This window comes from Pelophylax lessonae (genome assembly GCF_965119305.1).
Source record: "Pelophylax lessonae genome assembly, chromosome: 6".
Taxonomy (NCBI): Eukaryota; Metazoa; Chordata; class Amphibia; order Anura; family Ranidae; genus Pelophylax; species Pelophylax lessonae.
Genome location: NC_138773.1, coordinates 198,998,377 through 199,013,798, shown reverse-complemented (window position 1 = coordinate 199,013,798; position 15,422 = coordinate 198,998,377). Strand labels below are relative to the sequence as shown.

The following is a 15,422-nucleotide window of genomic DNA, read 5'->3' as shown; positions in this document are numbered from 1 at the left end:
GGGGTTCCCTGGGACCAGAAATTTATTTCAAGGGTTCCTCTGTGTTGAAAAGGTTGAGAAAGGCTGCTTTAGGGGGTTATTCCCACCAGATGTGCTGGTATTGCACTGGGTAACCCCCAAAGCAAGGCAAAACAAACGCCTTTGTTCCCTATGATGGCAGTTCATGCCCTTGTGTGCTGGAAAAAGTGTAAAAAAAAAAAAAAGTTTAGTTTTTTTAATTTTGCAACAACATTGTGTGTGGAGCTCAGTGAGATGTACCTTGTGATCTTTCGATCCAAGTTTTAATAAAAAAAAGTAAACCGTGTGATGCACTGGGTTTAGCTCATTGGCATTGTTTATTCCCAGCATGCACCAGCAGCCATACAAGCAGTGTAGCTTGTCAGTGTTAATGTTGCCCTGAATGTTTGTAGGCAGTCCTGCAAAATAAAATCTATAAATTTGCTGCAGGTGTAAAGTGTAGGTATTTAGAGGTTGCTTGCAGCAGCCTAAGATGCCTTGTGGTTATGGCCTAATCCCCCGTCTCGTTTGACAGGTAGTTCCAAATATTTCTGCTACCTCCCCCCTCATGCTATGTCTGTTTCCTTGCCCTGCTATGATGGTCAGCCTTACTGCCGAGTGGGAACATGCAGGAGGCAGGCAAGGTGCAGGGCTATGAAGTGCTGGGTCCTAGCCTGGGATTCATCCAGTTTTTAAGGCTGCAGTTGCTATGGCTCCTACCTTGTGCCTGTAGCAGAGTGTGTTTTTGTGCTCCTGTCTGAGTCTCTTTAAAGGGGACGTTCCGCTTTGAGGACTCGTCCCCTGCTCCTCTTTCACAATTGGAACTTTTAAGGCGCGAATGGGGGAGCAGGTACCAGATTTTGATAGATACCTGCTCCCACTTCCCTTCCTTCCCTCCTGCAGTCTTCTGGGACACTGACAGGTCCCAGAAGACTGCATCCACTCGCGCAGGCACTCGCGCATGTGCAGTGGGCACCCGGCTATGAAGCCGCAAGCTGTCAGAGCCGGTTGCCCATAGTGAAGATGCCGCCAAAGCTGGACGGCGGATGAAGATGGCTGGGGTGATCTTTTTTTTTCACTTTTTGTAGCCCCGGACTTTTTTTTTTATATATAAGTGGCTGGAGCTCCTCTTTTTAGAGCTGTGGCTTTTAGGCAGACCGCTATATACACAGCTATAGCACATATCGGTGAACTTCTTTACCTGCCATACTGATTGTAATCCTGTTCGGTCTGTGTTGTAATTCAAGCACCTCTACCAGATCCCACAGCTAGGTCTTCCCTCCAGATTCTGTTAAAGTTATGCAAGATGGAAGATTTAAACCTTTCTAGACAGTACACTGAACTCATTACTCTGCCCTCTTCTGTCAGCTGTCAGAATGACAGAACAGTGGAATTCAGCCTTTCTGTCTTTTCAGTACAGTAGATCTGTCTTTATGCAAAAATACATGAATAAATATTTCTCTAATCATCTTCTAGGGCGGCACCTGTGAGATAGGCTCCTCCCACTTGAAATGGGAAACCCATTAGTCCACCATTATAAAAAAGGTCAGTTATGCCTTCAGACTCAGTTTGATTGTGTTTCCTCTGGACCCACGAGAGCTGCAACAGTTTATTTTCTTCAGTCTCTGTGCTATTTGCAGGAGGCTCCCATCCAGCTCATCGAGCCTGGGGCAGTGGGGGGTCAGGGGCCGCACACTGGGGCGAGCAGGCCCCCCTCTGGGGTTTTGTCCCAACTGAGAGATATGCAACCCCCCAGCTTTCAGAATCCCCCCCCTTCTCCCAAGACCTTACCTGGTTTTGACCCCAAGTTCTTCCAAGCTGGTCCGGCCAGCCCCAACAATCCCTCCAGCGGACACGGTTGTGTGTGTGTGTGAGGGGTCCCTGCTCATAGGTATGGGTGAGAGCGGGCGGTGCTGATCCCCTGCCCCCCATCGGGCACCTGCTCGGGGCAGCTGCCTTGGCTTCTTGGAGCTCCTCACGGTGGAGGAGCAAGATGGCGGCAGGATTAGAACAAAGCGTCACTTCCGGTGACGCGCTTCCAGTCCACGAGCATCTAGGAAGAGGGCAATGTTGGTTGCTGACGTCCCTTCCGGGCAGCCTGAGAGGCCACGGCATGGTTCTCAAACAGGGAATTTTGCAAATGTAAACTGACAGAATATATGGGGTCCCCTTGTTCACTTGAAAGGCTGACCATAGGATACTAGGATGGGTCAATACAGGTATGTCCACCAACCTGTATGGGGGCAGGGCTGGAGCTGGGCAGGAAGCGGGAAATATTTTTTTTCTCTTCGTCTGCCTGTATTTAAAGCGGAGTTCCACCCAAATGTGAAACGTCCGCTCATTTGCTTCCCCCCCCCCCCTCCGGTGCCACATACGGCACCTTTCAGGGGGGGAACAGGCACCTGTTTTTGACAGGTACTCTTCCCCACATCCAGAAACAGCACCGCGGAGAAGCGAGTACCCCTCCTCCTACCCTCTGCCGCCGAGCCAATCCGAATGTGCAGCGCGACTTGCGCAGTAGGGACCCGACCGTGAAGCCACAAGGCTTCACTGCCAGATTCCCTGGCCGGCAATGGCGGCCGGAGCACCAGACAGCCGATAGAAACATTGGCTGTGGTGTTGACATAGCTGGACTCCAGGACAGGTAAGTGTCCTAATATTAAAAGTCAATAGCTCCAGTATGTGTAGCTGCTAACTTTTAGTTTTTGGAAGGAGGGGGGGGCGGAACTCCGTTATAAGTTTAAGGGCTCATTCACACCAGTGAGCCGCACTGAACACGCCATGTGCGCTGTGAGACACGGTGCCGATGTGTCAAGGCATTGCATTGTTTACATATTTGTTCCACAGAACTTTATTAAAATCTTACAAATGAGCGGAATAACAATCTGCAACCCTGAAAAAATGAAAAGAAATGGTGCCCAATGTAGCCCCAGTGCATGTGATGTTAATGAGCCCTTAAAGTAAACCTGTGTATTGTTGTCTATGCAGAAAACAGCTAGAGGTTCATTTCTTCAGTGCAAGCCCTGCCAGCTGCTTTTACTTACCTGAGTGAATAGAGGATGCCCTCTGTGAGCCCCCAGGTCCTGACTTGATGCTTACAGAGGGCTGAGGACTCCATGCTCGCTTGTGACATAATGGGTGCCTGAAAAGCCAATCCTTGGCACAACTGTTTTCATGTAAGAGGAAGGGCAGTGAGTCACATGATATTCATACGCCAAAGTACTGTGAAATGTTCTGATAGCCAAATACAGTGGTGGGGGAGTAAAGGAAGGTAAGTATAAATTTGTGTTACTAAACCCAGGACCCCGCATTCACTATATCTGGTCCCCAAAAGCACACAGAACATGGAAATGCTAAATTCCTTTTCTCATCTGCAGTATATAGCAATCTTGTGACTTCTCTAAGTATCTGGTTAAAGCTTGTAGAAGGAGTTTTCATTCTACTCTGACTGTCCTATGAGGCTACCTGACCCCTCTGTCTGCACAGTGCTAATTTGTTCTGTGCCAATCACTCGCACCCTCCCAAGGAAAAAAAAAAACTAGCAATACACACCAAACTGAGCATGTGCAGAGTGCCTACTGGGGCTCTGTCTTATCAGGAGATGGATTGGGGATAGTGGAAGGAGAGGATCAGAGAAGACAGGATCAAACAGCCTTTTTACATAATGCAGAGAATTAACTGCTTGGGTTCCACAGTGAGTATAACAAGCATGCTTTACTGCATATACAGATTAATTTTACTGTTGTGGGTTTATTAACACTTTAACTTTGGGGTCATTGTTTAGGTGAGCCTACTGCTTTGCCCTGCATAGGTGGGGGCGTGGGGCCCAGATTGATTTTACAACAAAACTGCGAATTAGTATATGTAATCCCTAACCTTGTAAAACAAACCATCTGGTTTTAAAATAGAAATTAATGGCAAAATATTTGGCAATACATAAAAAAAAAAAAAAAAAAAAAAAAAAAAAAAAAAAAGAGATCACATACCCTCTGTTCTTAGCTGCCTAAGCAGATTAGAGAGCTGGGGAGGGGAAACGGCAGGGCACTGGTATTCCCAGTGAATGGTTGGGGAGGGGGGGGCCATTGTCAGGACAAGCCTGATCATTAGATTTGCTCCCAGCACAGCTAGAAAACTGACCACACTGTGGTAACACCTAGTGTGGTCAGTTTTTAATAGGAAAGAAGAGTGACTGCCAGGAATTCCAGGGATTTCAAACAAAGGAAGCAATACAAAGGGAACAGGATACTTTCTCATACAAGTACATGGTACAGCAGGCACACCTCAGGAATATGAAATGTTGGGTTCACATATTCTATATAAGTTCTGTTCTGTGACTGGAAAAACAAGTCTGATCTTAATGCGTTTGTTACCCAAAACAAAACAACAGATACTGTTTCCTTAAGGCTCCGTTCACATGTAGGCGTTTTGGGGTGTTTTTGGGGCGTTTTTCTGCTCTAGGATCAGCTCTCAAAACGCCCAACAAGACAAATCCTATTCATTTCAATGGCCCCTGTTCACATCTGAGCGTTTTGATGCTGTATACAAAACGCCCAACGCTCAAAAAAGTACATGAGCTTCTTTTTGGGCAGATTACAGGCGTTTTCCATTGGTCTCTATTTAATCTAAAAACGCCTGCACAAAAATCACGGTAAAAAACGCGCGAAAACGCTACGTTTAGGTGTGAATGTAGCCTTAAGCATGTTATACAGCACAGTGCTTTTGTGCTGTGTCATTTGGTCCCCCGGGACACCTAAAAAAAAAATTGGCTGATCCTGCTAGTTTCTACCCTCTCCACTGCAAACTGACCACGGTATATCATGTCTGCTCAGCCCTGACACCGTGGTCCGTGTACGTGCCACCATCTGCAGCCCTGCACTGTTCTTCCACAATTAATATTACTCACTGAACTGTAATTTAACACTAAGTGCTCCTGTGCCTGTCTTTTAGAAAAAATATGCCGATCTGTACCTAATCAGCTCTCTCTTCACCCCCCCCCCACCTCTGCCCCCGGCTGACCGCTGCAGTGCTCGACCCTGCCCACTGGAGCTGTCAGCTGGGCAGAGGATAGAGCCAAGGGATCGGCTGAGTACCGGGAGCCGCTCTGATAAGGTACAGATTAGATGATTTTATAGTAGTGACTAAACAACCACTTTTAAGTGAATCTAAATTTTGTGTTTCTTAGTTTAATAACTTCTGCAAAAACCTATGGTCAATAATAATGCTTTTTCTTTTATTTAGGGGTAAAAGCTGCAACTGGTTTCTGAATTTAGTGCAAGTAATGTTCTCTCTTACGCATAAGAGCATAAGTATTGAATTTCTATGTTTTCACAGGGGACCTCTTGGAATATACATCCGTGAAGATGTCCTTGAGGATGCTTCACCAGTAACATTGATGAAATGTATAAAGCTTAAAATTGGGTAAGGAAGCTTTGATATAACGAAGCATGGAATTCTAGATTTGTTCATTGTTTGGCCTATCCGAAAAAAAGTTTTCAAGAATACACAATTGTCCTTGTCTATATTAAGTGCTATTAAAACCAAAAATGTAAAATATTGCAGCTTGCCAATCCTTCAATATGGTGGGTTTATATTTCCTTTTCTCTATCGTTCATTGAGAGACGCAGCTCCATATTCTTCTTAACCATTGGGTTATGCTGCCACCTACAGGAATAGGACACTAGGCAGGAAAAAAACTTTACCACACCTATGGGGCAGGCCCTGAGGGCCTACACCCACTTACTCTGCTATAGGATTCAGTTTGTTTCTGCCTAGTTTAGGAGTAGGACCTAGTTCCCTGCTGGGACTTGGGTCTTGGCATGTTTTTTTTTATTTGAAAGGTAACCTTTTGTTAAAATGTTTTTTTTTTTTTTTTTTTTAGCTCGTTATGTCCCTGCGAGAACTACAATCAACAGCTGGACTGGATATTCTAGATCCTTAAGGTCTCCCAGTCTGCCCAGCGAGCGTGTGCAGGTTATAGCCCCGCGCTAGGCCTTGCCATGACAGAGCCCCAATGGACAGGGGCTGGCCCGCGAGTGAAACTCCTCGCCGGGACGCACACAACCTGGTTCGGCCTAAGTCACAGCGTAGTCCTTGGCGGTCAGCACCCCCTATGCCAAGATGGGGAGGTGGTCTGCTCGGAGTGGTGCCCATGGCTAAGTAGTGTCCCCCCCCCCCCCCTTTGGGCATGGGCCCCTCCTTGGGATGGTCGGAAAACCCTTTCCATTCCCCCAGACCCTCTAACAGTCATGGTGGTCTTTTGGGCCCAACATATCCTCACGCCCCCCTCCCACACTCCCAGGGTGAGGTAGGAGCTGGCTTTGCCACTTACTCCAGTAAGGGGGGGGGGGGGTGGATGTGGTTGTTGCTGTCCAGATCGCACACGGGGGTCTTTAAGCAAGTTCCCAGCCCCTTGGGGGTTAGTGACGGGGGCAGGGATGTCCTTTGAGCTCCCTGTGGTGGTTATAGGCTGGGGGGGAGGGGATGTCTCTTCATCTGCGGATCGGCTGGATTGGGCTGCGGCTTTGCATGAGTGCCTGACCGAGCTGAGCAACGGTACTGCGGCTGGCTGTCCAAGCTGTTGACCAGGCAGTTTGAGCTGCTGACCGGGGTGATAGAGCAGCGACTGGGTGTCTGCCCTCCTTCCCCCTCAGGGGGGGGTGGACATATGGATTGCCTGACGCCCCTCTATAACCGGAGCGCCGCGGGGGCATTGTTATGTGGGGTTACTCTGCCTGCGCGTCGGCATCTTGGCGGGCCCCCTCCTCCCTTGTCTAAGGGGCTATGTCCTTTATGGTGGGCGACCCTTGTCCTTTTGTGGACCTTTAACCAGTGTCTCCTTGCGGGACTGTGGTTGGCGACCTCCCCTGCTTATGTTCTGAGGGTGAGCTTAGCATATAGCGACACTACTGGGTCTGCGTCTATGCACTTCAGGTGCTCTACGGTGAGGATGATTCCTTTTTTTACTGCACATACGCATGCGAGAGCGCTGGTGGATGCATTGATTGTATCGGCGCAGAAAATTTTAACATGGGGGACGCCGGTATCCCTAAGGCCCACAGATCCCCTAAAAGCGGCAAAGGTACTCCCTTTTCCCGCCTACTGTGACAAAATTGTTGCGAGACAGTGGAGTTGTTCTAAACGTAATAGTGGTAACCACTCATGGTGTAGCTAAAAAGCTGGTCTGCAGACCAGGCTTCTAAAAAGGCTCTATCAGATCTCCCCTTTATGGGGTGACCGCCTTTTTGGGTCTTTTTTGAATAAACTGATCAAAGGACTCACAGGTGGAAAGAGTACTCTTCCTCTATCAGCTAGGGCAAGTCAACGCGTATTAGACAGGGCCCTTATTTTTCAGCACGCAGGAGAAAGTACCTAAGCCATTTAGGTAATCTGGGGGTTCTAAGAAGACGTGGTCGAGTAATCCGACAACAGGCCCCTCCAGATCTGTGGACAAATCTGTCTGCTTGAAGGGACTCCTTCACCCGTATCTGGGGTGGGGGGATGTCTGTTTCCTGTCCGGAACCAGGGACCTCCTTGATTCAGGACAAATGGGCCCACGAGCTGCTCCGTTCGGGTTACAAAATCAAATTCAGGTCCTGACCATCGGACAGATTCATCTTGTCCAATCTACGCCTATCTTCAGATCGGTTAAGGGATCTCTGAGAGGCGGTACAAGATCTGCTGTCGCAAAGGGGGGTTGTGCCGGTTCCCTCTCGTGAAAGCTTTCAATGGTTTTATTCAAACCTGTTTACTGTTCCCAGGAAAGAAGGGAAAGTGCGTCCAATTCTTGACCTCAAGGCTGTGAATCGCTTAGTGCGCGTACAGCGGTTTTGAATGGAGTCCATTTGCACAGTAGTGGCGTTCCTACACCAAGGGGACTTTTTGGCCTCTATCGAGGACGCATATCTGCACAATCTCTATTTATGCTGGACACCAGTGTTTTCTTCGCTTTGCTGTACATTCTCAATTTGTGGCGTTACCATTTGGTCTTGCCTCCGCCCCCAGGGTCTTCACCAATGTATTGGCATTACTGTGACAGCGGGGGATTGCGGTACTAGGGAACCTGAAAGATCTCCTCTTAAGAGCAGACTCCCACTCAGTTCTGGTGGGTGATCTGTCAATCACTGTACGGACTCTGCAAGAGTTCGGTTGGATTATAAATTTAAAAAATCTGCTCTGGTCCCAGCCTCCAAATTGGTATATCTGGGATTGACTTTGTTTCTTCCCCCAGAAAAGCTGCAAAAGTTGTAGAGAGCGATTCGGATGCTGTTATCCAGCACTTTGTCCTCATTGTGAACTTGCATGCAAGCTCTAGGCCTGATCGGGTCTACTATCGGGGCGGTTCCGTTTGCTCAGTTCCACAGGACACCTTTGCAAATTGGTATTCTTGTCAAGTGGAACAAGGATCCAAACTCTTTAGACAATCTGATTCGGTTGAGTCAAAACGCGAGAAGTGCTATTCTGTGGTGGCTCCGTTCCTTGGCCTTGCGTCAGGGCAAGTCCTGCCTTCCATTGTATTGGACCGTGGTAACCACAGATGCCAGCCTGTCTAGCTGGGGTGGGGGGGAGCATTTAGAAAGCTGTGTGTCCAGGGAACCTGGACTCTGAAAGAGTCCAGACTTCTGATCAATATTCTCAAACTCAGCGCGATAAAGCTTTTGCTTGAGTCACTGGACAAATCCTCTGCAGGATTGTCCAGTTCGGATTCAGTCAGACAATGCCACGGCTGCGGTTTACGTCAATCATCAAGGGGGCACCAAGAGTGTCCTGGCGACCCCGGGAGGTGGCCGAGATGCTAAGATGGGCAGAAAATAGTGTTTCAGCCCTATCTGCTGTGCATATACCCAGAGTGGAGAACTGGCAGACGGATTACTTGAGTAGTCGGGTGTTGGATCAGGGTAAATGGTCCCTGCACCCGGAGGTGTTTCACCTGCTGTGTGCCCGGTGGGGGACAGCCAATGTAGACCTGTTAGTTTCTCGAGAAGGTACAGAGGTTTGTAGCCAGGTCTTGGGATCCTCTGGCCGACGCCACAGACACACTGGTGGCACCTTCGTGTCAGCTGATCTATGCGTTTCCTCCACTGAAACTTCTGCCGAGGCTTTTGCGCAGAAACTCCAAAACTGGCCTCGCCAGTCTTGGTACGCAGATCTGGTAAGGTTGGTCGCCGATGCTCTTTGGAGACTTCCTCTCAGGGAAGATCTGCTGTCTCAAGGGCCGATCTTTCATCCTGCTTTACAGTCGCTGGCTTTAACGGCGTGGCTGTTGAAAGCCAGGTATTGAGGGATAGGGATCTTTTTGACTTAGTGATTCCTACACTGTTGAAGGCTAGTTAGGTTACACTGTTTGTGGAAATCGTACATCTCATGGTGTGAATCGCTTAAGATGTATCCACGCTCCTTTTCAGGGGCCAGGATTTTGGCTTTTCTCCACAGAGGGCTATTAAAGACCAAGTGTAGGCTTTGGCTGTGTTTTTCCAACACCCTTTAGCTACGCATTCCTTAATTCACACTTTTAATCAAGGAGTTCGCCATATGGCTCCTCCGCTACGCTCCCCATTACCTCTGTGGAGACCTTAACTTGGTACTGTCTGTTCTTCAAAAAACACCCTTTGAAAACATTAGGGAGATTCCTCTGCTTACACTGTCACAGAAGGTAGCCTTTTTGGTGGTTCTTACCACTGCTCGCGGAGTATCTGAATGGCGGCGCTATCCTGCCGTTCGCTTTATCTGGTGATAAAGTGGTACTTGGAACCTAATCGTTTTTTTCCTAAGGTGGTTTCTATTTTCCCTTTGAATGAAGACATTGTGCTACCTTCACTCTATCCTAAGCCCAAGCATCCCAAGGAAATTACCTTGCATTCTTAGGATGTGGTTTGGGCAATTAGGGTTTACTTGGCGGTTACAGAGTCTTTCAGGAAGTCAGACTTTTTGTCTTTACGGAAGGAATGGGTTGCGTCTGCTGCGACCATATCCAGATGAATCAGGCAGACAGTGGTACAGGCGTGTTCACTTAAGGGTCAGGTTCCACCTTTCCCCGTGAAGGCACATTCTACTAGGGCGCTGAGTGCCTCTTGGGCTTTTCGCCCTCAGGCGTCGGTAATAAAAGCTTGGCGGCAACTTGGTCGTCTGTGCACGCGTTCACAAAATTCTACAAAGTAGAACAAAGTAGACGTGTTGGCATCCTCGGATGCTTCTTTTGGCCTCATAGGCATGGTAAAGTTTTTTTTCCTGCCTAGTGTCCTACTCCTGTATAACCCAATGGTTAAGAAGAATATGGAGCGGAGTCGGTCAATGAACTTCAGACAAAAGGATTTTACGGTAAGTCAAAAATCCAGTTTTTAAGGCTTATTTTCCCCTCTGTTTTTCACCTGGTGATCTCACCTGTAACACATCTCCTGTATTAGAGTTCTTACAATCTGGATGAAGGAGTAGAAAGGGGGGGGGGGGTGTTGGATGTACTAGCAGATTTAGATACACTAACAAATTAAAACCAAGCTCCAATTGCTGTGAAGCAGTTTTTTTTTTTTTCCTTTGGGATAAAGGTTTTTCATGGCTAAAAGTTGACCATTGTAAGCAACCCTGTAAGTTGTGAATGGTTTGTCTCATTCCTGTAAATGCTACATCTGCAGGACGCAATTTCTTTTTAAAAATTACAGATTTGCTGGTCGGATCACCAGGTGAAAATTAAAGGAAAGTGAGCCTAAAAAAAAAAAATGAATGCATCCATCCTAACTAAGAATTTGTAAGCTGCATTATAATACCACTAAAGACTATCATTTATTTTTTATTTTTTAGGTTTGTGCAAAGGGAATAGAACCCGTCAGGTATTTTTTATTGTTGTCAGTGTCCCTCTTAGGGTGATTCACCTCCTATATTTGTTCTGGTGACCAGTGTAACCGAGAGTGAATGAAAATGCCAAATTTTGAGTTGTTGCCAGAACAGAGTGGGAATCTTTGAATAGCGACCCTAATTCTGGTGGCAAGCAGGGATTTTCCTCACTTTGACTTTCTGTCTCTTCCTGTTGTGGCTTTGAGGACAGGAAGTGAAGGGAAATCTCCGCTATAAGACACAGGTGACAAAAATAAACTGACAGGGGTTCTACCCTCCCTCGCTGTATCCAAAATGAAAAATAGGATTCACCCTTGTGGCTCACCCTCTCCACTGTAAGGGTTAAAGGAGAGAAGTTTTTTTTTATCTTGATGCATTCTATGCATTAGGATACAAAGCCTTTTCCGTGTAGCAGCACCCTCTAATACTTACCTGTGCCCACTCTCTGTCCAGCAATGTCCACGAGTCCCTCGGCTGTCCGGGACTTACCCTCCTGATTGGCTGAGACACAGCTGCACCATTGGCTCCTGCGGCTGTCAAAGTCAGTGAGCCAATCAGGAGAAAGGGGGTCGGGCTGCTCTGTGCAAAACCATCTGCACAGAGGAGGTAAGTATAACATATTTGTTTTTTAAAGTACTACACTTTACAATCACTTTAACTACTCTTTGCCTAGGTGAGGATGAATGAGTTGACATACCTTATTCTTCACTCCCTCAGCAGATGGCGCTCTCCCTCACACTGTGAAATGTGGGCTGGCTCTTGATCTCCTCCCATACAATGCAAGAATATTCATTTTAATTAAACCCCAAAAAATCCCTCTTGATGCAGACCGTTCTGGCTTCTTCTTTTTTTTTTTTTCTTGCATTACACCAGGATAATAAGATCCGATGTAATCCCTGTTATCTTGGTCTGCAGTTATTCCTTTATGGTTTCTGCCTGGTTTCCTGACCCATTCCTGAATTCTGTATGCTGCCTAAACGCCTCCCCAACCCTCCTACGGCACCTGAAGCATAACACTGTCAAGAGACCCAGTGGTGAGACGTTGAGCTGGAATGATTGATTCTTTCAATTCATCAGCCTGGGCGGTTATTCCAACTTACCATTTCATTTGTATGGAATTCTTTAAACCTTAATTTCAGCTATCCATATTTTTGCCAAGTTACATTGGTCCAGTTTGGACCAATTTAAAGTGATTGTAAAGCTGGCCATACATTCTACAATTTTCCTTTTCCATTTCCTATAGATTTAGCTTCAACTGTGTAGTGCAAGAGCCTGCCTGATTGCAAACAAATTGAAAGTGTTTAGGGTTTTGGTAAATCTAAAGGAAAATTGTATAATATATGACCAGTCTTAAGCTTAAATGTGTTTTATTTTAATTGAGAAAAAAACATTGTATACTTGCATGTGCTTTGCACTGGTATTGCACAAAGTGAGCCCCAAACCTGCTCTTCTCAGGTCTCCTGCCAGCGCTCCTGGCTCCTCCTGTTTTCGGTGTTCCACAATAAAAAGCCGGTTCCTATGGAAGGCGCACATGTGGGCTTGGTACCGAGCCAAACTCTGTGCATCTATAGACATACCCAGCATTGCTCGGCCCCGCCCCTGCTCCCTCCTTTACTGGATTTCATTGACCGCAGCAAGAGCCAGTGGCAAAGTGAGGGGACAATTAAACCAATGGGACATTTTTATACCTTTTTAAAAAGATTCTCCACTGTAAAAAATAAATAAAGTCAGTAACTTCAAATGCTGTAACTGATGACTTTTTATAACCAGACACTTAACCTTTCCAGGTATCTAGCGCCGTCCTCACCTGGGCTAGTTCTTACTAGTTTTCCGGGTCCCGGCATCGGCGTCTGAACTGTACACAGCCAGCTCGGCTGCTTGTGGCTTCCCAGCTGGCTGCCCACTGCGCAAGTTGCGCTGCTTTTTGTGAATGGTCCCTGCAGTCTTCTGGGACCTGTGATGTTTCCCAGAAGATTACAGAGAAGGAGGGAGAGAAGAGCCCTTCGCCTAAGCAATCCAAGCAGGAGTGAGTGGGATACCTGTTTAAAACTAGAGATCCGCTTCCTCCCCCGAAAAAATTACTTGCCAAATGTGGTGGTGGTGGGAGGTGGGGGGCATAAAGTGTGACCCCCCCCCCCTCCCTTTTTGGGTGAAGCTCCATTTAATGTGAAGAATGCTATCAGAATCATTTTAGGTATGCATGTGTAAAACCTGGAAATGTCTGCGGAAGCTGGAAATCACTGTAGTATGTACTGCTACTACAGTGATCTTGATTAGCTTTCTGGTTCCATGCCCAGCAACTTTCCTGCTGCTTGGGGAACATAGAGGGCATCGTTTTGGGATGGGTTACATTCAGGGAACATCCACTGTGGGGTTGATCTACTCAAACTGGAGAGTACAAAATCTGGTTCAGCTCTGCATAGAAACCTATCGGCTTCCAGGTTTTTTGTCAAAGCTTAAGGCCCCTTTCACACATGCTGTCCCTTCTTCCATTTTTCATCCATCCGTTGACTGCCCTATTTTTCATCCGTCCAAAAAAAACGGATGGCGTCGGACGGAAAATGGATGACGTCGGACGAAAAACGGAGGAAAACTGATACATTTTGACGTGACTGAACTGATGAACTGAACGGCCCGTATGTGTGAAAGGGGCCTAACTGAATAAGCTGAAGTTAGAAGCAGATTGGCTATCATGCACAGTTGTACTAGAGATTGCACTTTGCAGTTTTAGTTAATCAACCCCTTTGCGGTTTTTAGCAGTGAATTTATTGATTAAAATGCAAAGTGTTTTCTGAATGGCTCCTGTGAAGTGACCTCCTGTGTTAACTAAGCAGCAGGGCAGTAGCTTAGCAGAGGACCCAAAAGATATCAGCAATCACTGTAGTAGTGATCCCACAGGTATATTCATGAATGGTTTTATTGGTCCAATGTAAAAATGCAAAATAATCATTTTTGTCATTTGACTATATTGACCACTTCATTTTTACACATACATAAGATAAGCCTTTAACTTTTTTCTCTTTTTTGTTTTCCAGCTGATGTTCACAAGGAACAGAGTCACGTGATGTATGAAGGCAAACACATACACTTTTCCGAGGTTGACAATAAGCCCCTATGCTCCTACAGTCCCAAACTCTGCAAGCAGAGGAGACTCAATGGCTATGCCTTCTGTATCAGACATGTTCTAGAGGACAAGACAGCTCCCTTCAAGCAATGTGAATATGTGGCCAAGTACAACAGCCAGCGCTGCACCAATCCCATCCCTAAATCCGAAGACCGTAGGTATGTCCAACTGACTTCATTATAAGCTGATATAGAACACAACTACCATTAACCATTAGTCTGTGTAGAATATACAGCAGAACTGAAATCGCCCAATGGCCCCAGGAGCACTTGCCATAATGTGAAGTATGTAATATAGTAACTAATGTTGGTTGTTTAAAAGCAGAGCTGAAGTCACACAGGGGCATTTGTCAATGTGCTGCTATGCTAGAGGCAGGATCAGGGAGGGATCGCTGAAGATTTAGTATCGGTGGAAATCTTTAACTTTAAAGGGTCAATCCGCCTTTTGGTCAGAGTTTCATGGTAAACCAATATTTTGTCTACAGCCTTCTACCCCCACACTTGCAGATCTTATGGGTTCCTCCCCATGAGCCACCTCCCGGCTAAACCCTGTCATCTATAAATTCGGCAGCACAGCTGTTCATTCATTCAGAGAGTTGTGAATTGAAACACAAGTTCCATGTTCCGCTGTGACAAAAGTTACTGTAGTCTTCAATTGAGCAAAAGTGGGGTGACGTCACGACACTTGATACTTTCTCAAGCTCTGTAACCAAAATCCTGTACCTTGATATGGACCTGAGCTAGAGAGAGAATCTGCAAGAGCATTGCACCTACAATCTACTGCATGGGTGCTCAATCTGTGCCCCCCCCACCAGTTGTTGCAGAACTACAATTCCCATCATGCTTCTGCCTTTGGGAATCGGGCTTGTAACCGTCAGAGGCTTGCAATGCCTCATGGGACCTGTAGTTCCGCAACAGCTGGAGGGCAACAGGTTGAGCACTATGATCTACTGATTGCAGTTTCAATGCATTACAGACTCCAATGCAAAAAATAATTGCACATTATTGCTTTTTGTACTAATAAATATAAATATATATGTGTTATTATTTTTTTTAAGGCGGATTTCTCCTTTTTAACTTTAAAATACACTGATGGCAGGTGTAAAGCACAGGCACCTAGATGTATCTGCACATGCTGAAGCAGGTTTCAGTGCTTCAAAACTATTTTTTTTTTTTTTTTTCCCGGATCAGGACTTTTCTTGGTTTTGGCATTTGCACTCTTCCCACCCTTGTAGATTCCTATTGCTCCGTCACTATGATGGGCTGCCTATAGTAATGTGGGAGAAGCATAAGGTGACGGCAAGGTTGACACTCCTAGCAAATGCTGAAGTTTTGTCCCATCAGTATTCAGGCAGAGACAGGTCTCCTATAGTACTACAGTTTAGGGAGGGTTCGAGGCGTATCCTGTGAGTTCCAGATTTGGGCTGTTAGCATAAAGCTATGCAAATTCACATGTGAGATATTGTTTAAAAAAAAAA

At 46.4% G+C, this 15,422-nt stretch overlaps 1 protein-coding gene across 1 annotated transcript in view; it reads left to right on the top strand.

The window, feature by feature from the left end:
• The window catches only part of INO80D (INO80 complex subunit D), a gene marked incomplete at its 3' end in the record, with an annotated part of 53,051 nt that overhangs the window by 12,482 nt on the left and 25,147 nt on the right, over positions 1-15,422 (top strand). Inside the window, exons 2-3 of the mRNA XM_082262226.1 lie at positions 5,329-5,415; positions 13,857-14,103. Coding sequence (XP_082118352.1) covers positions 13,886-14,103 — 218 coding nt within the window. The 5' untranslated portion in view covers positions 5,329-5,415; positions 13,857-13,885. The remainder of the gene's footprint in view (positions 1-5,328; positions 5,416-13,856; positions 14,104-15,422) is intronic.